Genomic DNA, 9,123 nt, shown 5'->3' with positions numbered 1-9,123 from the left:
TTAATGTAACAAACTTTCAAGTCCATGAACTTAATCACAATGCAAAAACCAAATGTACCAATCAGGACCAACATTTTTTTTTCTTTCTTCTTTTCGATAATGGGGAGAAACCACCATTATGGTTCGGACGTCTCATTAGGGTTCTAGAGGTGCCACATTGACCATAGCCATGTTTCGGTATTGGCGGCATAAAACTTCATGAGTACTTCCCTCGATCTACCCATTGGGGATAATTTTCCATTAGCTTCGACCTTGCGGCAAAGGATGTACACCTTGGGTATCAAACTTACAATGTCCTTCAACTTGAATGCCTTTAGCTGAGCTGCTTAGCCAAGTGAATGGAGCCCTTGTGATTTGTGAACCACCCAAGACTAACTACTAATTAGCCAGTCATTTTGAAGTACTAATGTATAATTGAGTATATATTCTCTATAATTTAGTGTACCGTACTATCTACTTCAAAATCATAGGTGCAAGTATCGTAGATGCATCCAACATGGTTTGTTTGTTAGAGATTGCATGAGTTGTTTTATTTTGCCACAGTTCTCTGACTTTTTGGTGCATTGTGAGCCATTGATTTTTTAAGCCCTTGAATAACCCACTTACCTGGAGGGGTGTCAACGGGTTGGGTTTACCCATATCCGACCCGGACAAAGGCCTATAGGGTCCCTGTATGGTGACAAATATGAAGACCCGATTAAGACCCAGGTTGACAAAGGTCCAATTAATACATGGACCCAGGTATTGTTTGTGAAATTTTATACAAGACCCGGGCCCAACCCGAAGGTCTGATTAATACATGGACCTGGGTATAGTTTGTGAAATTTTATACCAGACCCAGACCCAACCTGAAGGTCCGATTAATACATGGACCCATGTATAGTTTGTGAAATTTTTACCAGACCCGGGCCCAACCCGAGTTTCGATTTAGACCCGCAATTTTTCAATGTAAAAATGATAAAAAATATTATTTTTAATGGGTCTGCTTCATGTAGTTCTTATTGGGTCCAAGTATGGTTTCTCTTATACACATGGGTCTGAACCAAACTGGACCGGTTGACACCCCTACTTACACGGCGTAATCACAAGATCTAAAACATGTTTTCCATTTAGGGAAGCATGAAAATCACATCTACAAGGTTGGATTCATAAAAAAAAAAACGGAAAAATGAAAAAAAAACAGGGTGTTTTTGTATTAGATTGTACGTACAGTCAACTGTAACAAATACTTACCATACATGAGAATAACAATAAAGTAGAGCATTATTTCACAGATTCATTCGTACGGCATGCATGCCCTACTACTATACGTACAGACATGCTCCAATAAGTTTATGACTCTCTTCATCACCACCAAACAGGGCTCATGTACTGGATCAGTACAACACTCTAATTATTAGAAGTTGTTCCTTCTTATCTTCAAACGCTTGACCGAGCGTACAAAAGTACTGCAGACAAACAAACAAACAAACAAACAAATGTTAATAGGCCAATAATAGCAGGACATCACGTGAGTTCGTGAAATTCGTGAAACATGAAAAAGTTCATGATCTCTTACTAGTTACTACTATCAGGATCACTAGAGTTCAGGAACTCGGACAGGTACGGTGTAAATAATGGAAGTTGATACGGTAAGCACAACATACGTGATGAAAGTAACTCACTAGAATTTCAGAGAGGGTCCCCATGATGGATACATGTGATGAATGTGTTCAAAGTTCAAGAACTTGGTCACTTTTCATGTATTGGGTTGTCTTTGGATATCTAAAAGTAAGACGTGTTTGTTTCTGAAAACATGTACCCAACTAGACCCATAATGAAAAAAAAAAAACTTCATAAGAACCGAGCTACCTTTTAAAAAAAGGGAAAACATTCGGTATTGGAGCTATTACATACAACGCCTCTGAATCTCCATGAGCAAATTGTTTTGATCCAATCCAACCTCATGGATGGATTCAACGTGTTCAAAATAGTGGGAGCCCGCTTTTGGATCATGTTTTTTCAAAAAAAAAAAAAAAACATGATTCTATGACCCAGAAAAGTATCACGCATAATAGGTCATTGATTTTTGAAGCCTTATAAAAACTTGCATACATGTTGACGATTCAAGAGTCAATTTTCACACATTTGTAAAATTAAAGAAAATTTGTCAAAAAAGGCATCTAAAATTTGGGCATTAATAAAAAAGGAACTTGATTTTTGAAAAAAATAAAAAATGCACCTAACAAATATCATGGCCAATTAAAAAGGATAGGAGTTGGCTATTAAATGTGATTTGGACTTACCATTTTACCCTCAACATCATAGTTTAAAAAGTGCACTTAAAAAAGAAACGAGATTTTGAAGTGTAAACTAGTAAATTGACTCTCTTTTAAGTCATCTTAGGTTAGTGATAACTTAGGTTACATGGATGAAAGTTTGCTTTTGATTAATGGTGCAGATCTTGGCGTCTTTTTAAATGTTAACCCTAAAAAAAAAGATAGGGATGGCAGTAGACTCAGGGAAAATGGAGTCCTACCCCCACATCATCCCGTTTGGATCGGGGATGGAGGACATGAAATGGGGATAGAGGTTAAAATCAAAACCTGTGCTGGGATAGAGGCGGGGATGAACTTATGCTTTCTCCTGCCCCATCTCAATCCCCGCCTTGCCCCAATTCTTTAGGAATGAATGAATAGAGGGAAAAGAGGGTCCCGCCTCAGGATTGGAGGACATGAAATGGGGATGGAAGGGAAGATGAAGGTTAAAATTAAAACCCATGTGAGGATGGAAGCGAAGATGAAGGTTAAAATTAAAACCCATGTGAGGATGGAGGCAGAGATGAAGGACAGGATTTTGAAACGGGGCGGAGGTGGAGACCTTGTCCCCAACCCCGGTCTATTGCCATCCCTAAAAAAAAAAAAAAAGGGTAGAAATCAGTTTTTTTTTTTTCAATCATCCCATTGTAGTGGAGCGCAAATCGAGAACATTGCCGAGTGAGTTGATGTGTGGCATCCAGTGAGTGAGTGGACAAAGTACTTCACGAGGGTTAGTTGGTCTGATCAATGATCACTTCTCATTGGAGTGTTGGCCATGTTGAATGACAATTTCTTTTTTCTCTTTTAGAAGTTTGTGTGTGAGCGCGCGCGCGCGCACGGTGCGGTGCACAGTGACAAAAGTTTAAAATGAATGATGACAGCAAAAATTACATGAAAAAATCATTTTTTTATTGTCTCGGGTCTTTATCGGCAACATAAATAAATTAAAATTTAGAAACAACATGCAAAAAAAGTGACAAACTAAAAATACATATAGATAGAACAATAGTTTTTCACACGGAATAGCTTTTAAAAATGTAATATCGTGAAATTTTCATTACAAAGAAAATAGTCAAAAATATTTTGGCCATTTAAAACGGCGACCAAAATAACACAACTTTTTTCAAAATATTGCTGATATTTGTGCATGCGCATGAAATGAATGATGAAGATACTTACTGCCAGGGAACATCTCCAACAAGCATCCAACCTCCGTCTCTGTCTTCATAGGTGAGGCTGTAAATGGGATGCCTACCAGCCCCATCCTTCTGCTGATTTATGTCTGCAAAATTTTGAAAACATGGTCACATTTTGGCAATCCTAAATTATATAGTCACTAGAATATGAGAACTAGAAATATGGACATTTCTAACACTTTTTTTGTAAATCCAACCATGTGGATGTTCTTGGCATATATGGTGAATTTGCTAGGAATCAACCATTAGAGGGTGTATTTTCGATGAAAAAATGTGAATTTTGAATGCTTGAATATTTATGAAGATTATTAGCCATTAATTTTAAAGTTTAAAAAAAACCTTTTTTATGCATCAAAATCGGATGATTTAAGAGTTTTTATAAAACCAATCATGTATAGATCACATCCGTATGGTTAGATTCAAGAAAAAAGATAAAAAAATCCATGAAAAATTGCTGTTCACAAATTAGTTCTCATATTCAAGAAACTATATATATATATATATATATATATATATATATATATATATATATATATATATATATATATATATATATAGAGAGAGAGAGAGAGAGAGAGAGAGAGAGAGAGAGAGATCACCTTTTCCAAACATATTCTCCAATGTGTTCATCAGTGTCTCATAATCATGATGCAGGCTTAAGTCTACTTTCCTACCAATGGCTACGCCTTCCATGTTAACCTTTACATACAAAGAAGTCTGCTCTGGGACCGATTGGCTCGAATTGCAGTCAAACTGCGAAAAACTAATGCAGGATTTGACGGGTGGCCATCTCATAATCTGGCTTCTGCAACCAATAGAACTCCAAAGTCAACTTTTTTCATGACATTTCCCATCCTTTTTTTTTTAAAAGAAGAAATCAATGCCAACATTTGGTCTTTTGACTGTATTGATGATTTCATCAATGGTCACGTTTGGGTGCCATTGTGAACAATCTTCAGGTATTTTAGTGTTCTCAAAAATTAGTTATCAGCACACAAGGGCTCCTCTCTTGTGAATATCACTAAGTTGAAGGAACGTCACAAGTTTGAAATCCAGTGGCGTGCGTCCCTTGACACGACGCTGAAGCTGTGTACTCCTTGGTGGGCAAGGAAACCTCGGGTTTTTAGACTAATGGCTTCGTGAGTAAGTGATGTGATTATTCCCGCTTAAGAAAAAAAAAAGAAACTAACTATATCCCTAAAAGTTCTGGATTTTAGATTTTCCAGGAAATAGTTGGCAACTAAGAAATCTGGGAAATTGGATATCGTTGGCGATTCTTTCGATATTGACTTTTTTTTTGGACAATTCAACGATAAAAAAACTCCCCAACATCGACCGCACATTGGCTGGCCTCCTAATATTGATAATATAAACTAAAACAGAGAATGTATTAGCAAGGTTGCACTCTCACCTGACAGAACACTTGGAACAACCATCACCACAAAAAAGAGAGAGCATCTCATCTTCCGAGTTCACTGCATCAAACGCTTCATTCAAGTCTCTTTTGCCAGAAAATCGGTTGCCCAAATGTTCAAATTCGCATGCACAATTAAGATCAAGCAGATTCTCCCTACCACAACCAGAATCTGGCTCCCCAGCACCTAAGTTAAAATACAAAACAAACAAAAAATATCACCAATTTATCATCACCAACCTCATCAAAATCATAGGACATCATGAGAAAAATCTTATGTACTCTCTCTGTATATATATAGAGAGAGATAGAGAGGGAAAAGAAAAGAGAAGCAATACCAGAGAGAGAGAGAGAGAGAGAGAGAGAGAAGCAATACCTAAGTTGATATGATTAGGGAGACCGAGGCAGAGTTCGAGCTCCATTTTAGAGAAAGATGATAATAGCAAAGCAATAAGTGAGTTTATACGTTGTTGGGGGGGTAAGGGATTTAGTAATTTAGTGGAAGAGAAGAAAGGGGGACCAAGGGGACAAGGATGAAAGGTGGATATGGGACACAGCAGCAGCAGCCCTAGGGTCAAAACCTATAGGGCTCTAAGCACTCATGCTAGTCTTTTTGCCGACCTACTGCTACAACCCTAGCACAAAGTGGTGTCCTCCTTAAGCCTTAGGGGATGGTGGGCCATCCCACTGGCATTAAAGTCAGCACAAAAGAACAACCCTAGGGTTTTGGGGGTGGGGGCCCTACGTGGGGTTGCCAGTAGGGACAGGGTGTTTTGATAAGAAGCATGACTTGTCTGGGAGCAGGGTGGTGCTGGATTCCTTGGGGGAGTGGGTCAGCCTGTGGGGTTTTCGCTGTTCCCTTGTCTTTGCAAAATTCTATCCCACAATATTGACGTTTATTCCCCTGCCGTGGTTGAAGGAGGGCAAACAGATTTAGCTTGAGATTAGGAACGTCAGCTTGCTGATTTCAGAGACTTCATGGATCGTTTGGACAGCAAAAATATTCCCCTGTTGAAGTCTTGAGTCGGTGAGAAAACCCCATCCCTGCTGACCGATGCTTGTACCGATGCAGGCTGTTGAATTTAAAAAAGAAAAACACAAGAACGATTTTTTAGTGATGGTTTAAATCGTTGCTAAAGTCTTTAACGACACCTGTAACCATCGTTAGAAATTGCTCTTTGGCCCCTTTCGGCAGGATTTGATCTGATTGATCGAATGGTGCACGTTGGTTCCCATCCCCATCCCCATAAAGCATCATCTCTCTCTCTCTCTCTCCCCCATATATATAGTGATTGGTTCCTCCTAACAGTAGGAAGGTGTGGGCAGTCTTAATTTTTTCGTTTTTTGATTTTTTTTAATCTGACCTAATAGATGTGATTTACATGTTTTTTAGGAATTAAATTTTGAATAATCTAATTATGACGTGAGCATGTCTTTATAAGGATTAAAAAATTAATGGCTCAAAATTTTTATAAATTTTAAAACTCATAAAATCATGTTCATCTTGAAAGCATGATTCATCAGTCGAGTCCTAGCAATTGGATCATGCTAAAGACATATGTGGGGTCTAACTTATTGAACATAGCTTGCTACATTGAAAATCAACAATCAACACTTTATGGACCTTTAGGAGGAACCAATTGGCCCTCCCCCTGTCTCCTCTCTCTCTCTCTCTCTCTCTCTCTCTCTCTCTCTATATATATATATATATATATATATATTGATTGGTTCCTCCTAACAGTAAGAAGGTGTGGGCAGTCTCAATTTTTTCATTTTTTGTTATTTTTTTTAGTCTGACCTAATAGATATGATTTACATGTTTTTTTAGGAATTAGATTTTGAATAATCCAATTATGATGTGAGCATGTTTTTATATGGATTCAAAAATTAATAGCTCAAAATTTTTATAAATTTTAAAACTCATAAAATCATATTCATCTTGAAAGCATGATTCATCAATCAAGTCCTAGCAATTGGATCCTGCTAAACACATATGTGGGGTCTAACTTATTGAACATGGCTTGCTATATTGAAAATCAACAATCAACACTTTATTGACCTTTAGGAGGAACCAATTTTCCTCTGTCTCCTCTCTCTCTCTCTCTCTCTCTCTCTCTATATATATATATATATATATATGATGGTTCTGTACCATAATACTATATGATGGTAGTCTCTTGTTTGCATAGATCTAGCCACCAAATGGTAAATCTAACCATCCATGTGTTTAGCATGATTTATTTGGTATATTAGAAGGTTTTATCATAAGATTTTCATTTTTGAGACAGTAAAAATCAACAGCTCACAATTCATGAAAATAAGGGCAGTTTAAAATGATATAAAACATCGTATCTGAGTCAATTTTAACATATGAAAATAAATAACATATGATAAACATGATCCAACAGTCAGATTTTGCTTTTGGAGCTTAGATCTATGTAAATCAAGTGTGTAAGATATGGTGAAACAGTTACCGCCATAGAAGCGCTCTATATGTATTATGTTAGTCAAAAAATGCAGAAAAGAAAACTGAAATAGAGCATTTCCTAACTCCATCCAACAAACTATTCATAAAATTATATAGTTTTCATTCGCTTTAACAAAGCTAGGTGAGCATTCGAATTGGAGACCTCTCAGAGGTACAATTGTGCGCAAGCTACTGTATCACACAGGTGCACAGTGGCCTCCTAATCGAACTGAGATCAGGTGCAATGTGATTGCACACCTTAAGTGTGCTGCAGTATCCCAAAGATGGTGGATGATTAGGTGCCGCAGCACACAAAAAGTGTGCAATCACATTTGGGGAGCAAAGGGTCAGACATGAACCTATCCCAACCTGTACCTGATCCAATAGGATCCAAATTTGATAATAAACAAGGAGGTCTGATTGAGATTTTGAATTGGACTCACAGGACTCGATTAATATACAAAGCCGAGTATGGTTTATGAAATTTCAAACTAGACTCACATCCAACCCGAGTTCCAATTAAGATATGCAAATTTTCAATGTGAAAAACATAAAAAAGTTATTTGGCCGGTTATGAACCAGGTCTGGTTTATATAATATTCATCAAACCTAGCTATAATTTGTTTTTTCGTATGACAAGTCCGATTGAACTCAGATCTGGACTTGGTCTAGGGATGGGAGTGGACCAGGGCGGGGGCGGGGGCGGGGGACAAGGTCTCTACCCCTGCCCCATCTCAAAATCCTGCCCTTCATCCCCGCACAGGTTTTGATTTTAACCTCTATCCCCGCCTCCATCCCTGTTTCATATCCTCCATCCCCGGTCCAAACGGAGCGAGGAGGGATGGGACGGGCCCTGTTTCCCCTTGATTCATTGCCGTCCCTAAAGAAGGATTGGAAATGGGGCGGAGCAGGGCAAGGCAGGGATTGGGACAGAGACAGGGCGGGGCCAGAGAAAGCGTAAGTCTATCCCCGCACAGGTTTTGATTTTAACCTTCATCCCCATTTTATGTCCTCCATCCCGTCCAAATGGGGCAAGGCAGGGAGGAACCCGTCCCCGCCCCCCCCCCCCCCCCCCCCCCCCCCCCCCCCGCCCGCCGCCCCGGTCCACTGCCATCCCTAACTTGGTCGATACCATCATCTCATAGTCAAATCCAGCTCCTGTCCAAATTTAATGGAGGTTCCACTCATCGACACCCTTACTAACACTGCTGAAATAGTGAATTATGGTATTGCTCACTTCATACACACAAAGGAAACATGCAAGCTTACGCCCCTAGCATTCCCCCAATGATAGCTTCTCAATTATTAGCTTCAGAGAGGATATAAAATCGAAACAAATTTTTTTTAATAGGCGATAAAAGCAGAACAAATTACTTAAAAGTATTGCTGTGAGTATGGTGACAGTAGACATGCAAGACGATATAAGGCCAAAACTACCTCAGCTTCCTTGTCCTCATATAAGGCCAAAACCAAACTCACAACTAAATAAGAACTAACATGTATATGTAACAATAGATTTATGCACACATATATAATATACTCATATATAGCCCTATGTATGAAGGAAATATAATTTTTTTTTTAATAACAAGCAAATAGATATGTTATGTACATAAAGTTAAAACCACGTTGATGGATAAAGTATGCGTGTGTTCCAAAAGTCTTGTTTTGTACAAAGCAGGTTTCCTCTCTCATACTGTTTTTTATCCTATTGGCCCTCAAGGTGTATGTACAAAAAAAAAACTTTTA

The 9,123-nt window shown here is 38.4% G+C and overlaps 1 protein-coding gene across 1 annotated transcript; it reads right to left on the bottom strand.

Moving 5' to 3' along the window:
* Nucleotides 1–1,171: 1,171 nt before the first annotated feature.
* On the bottom strand, nucleotides 1,172–5,372 carry LOC149841971 (auxin-responsive protein IAA31-like). The gene is made up of 5 exons (XM_090001232.1): nucleotides 5,284–5,372; nucleotides 4,905–5,094; nucleotides 4,093–4,298; nucleotides 3,477–3,579; nucleotides 1,172–1,448 (listed from the first exon to the last, which is right to left on the bottom strand). The coding sequence occupies exons 1-5, from the start codon at nucleotides 5,327–5,329 to the stop codon at nucleotides 1,397–1,399; spliced, it is 597 nt and encodes a 198-aa protein (XP_089857358.1). The 5' UTR covers nucleotides 5,330–5,372; the 3' UTR covers nucleotides 1,172–1,396.
* Nucleotides 5,373–9,123: the final 3,751 nt, after the last annotated feature.

The sequence above is a fragment of the Nuphar pumila genome, chromosome 3 (assembly GCF_984573655.1).
Source record: "Nuphar pumila chromosome 3, dmNupPumi1.hap1.1, whole genome shotgun sequence".
Classification (NCBI taxonomy): Eukaryota; Viridiplantae; Streptophyta; class Magnoliopsida; order Nymphaeales; family Nymphaeaceae; genus Nuphar; species Nuphar pumila.
Note: the sequence above shows the minus strand (reverse complement) of the source record. Positions and strands in the feature narration are given on the sequence as shown.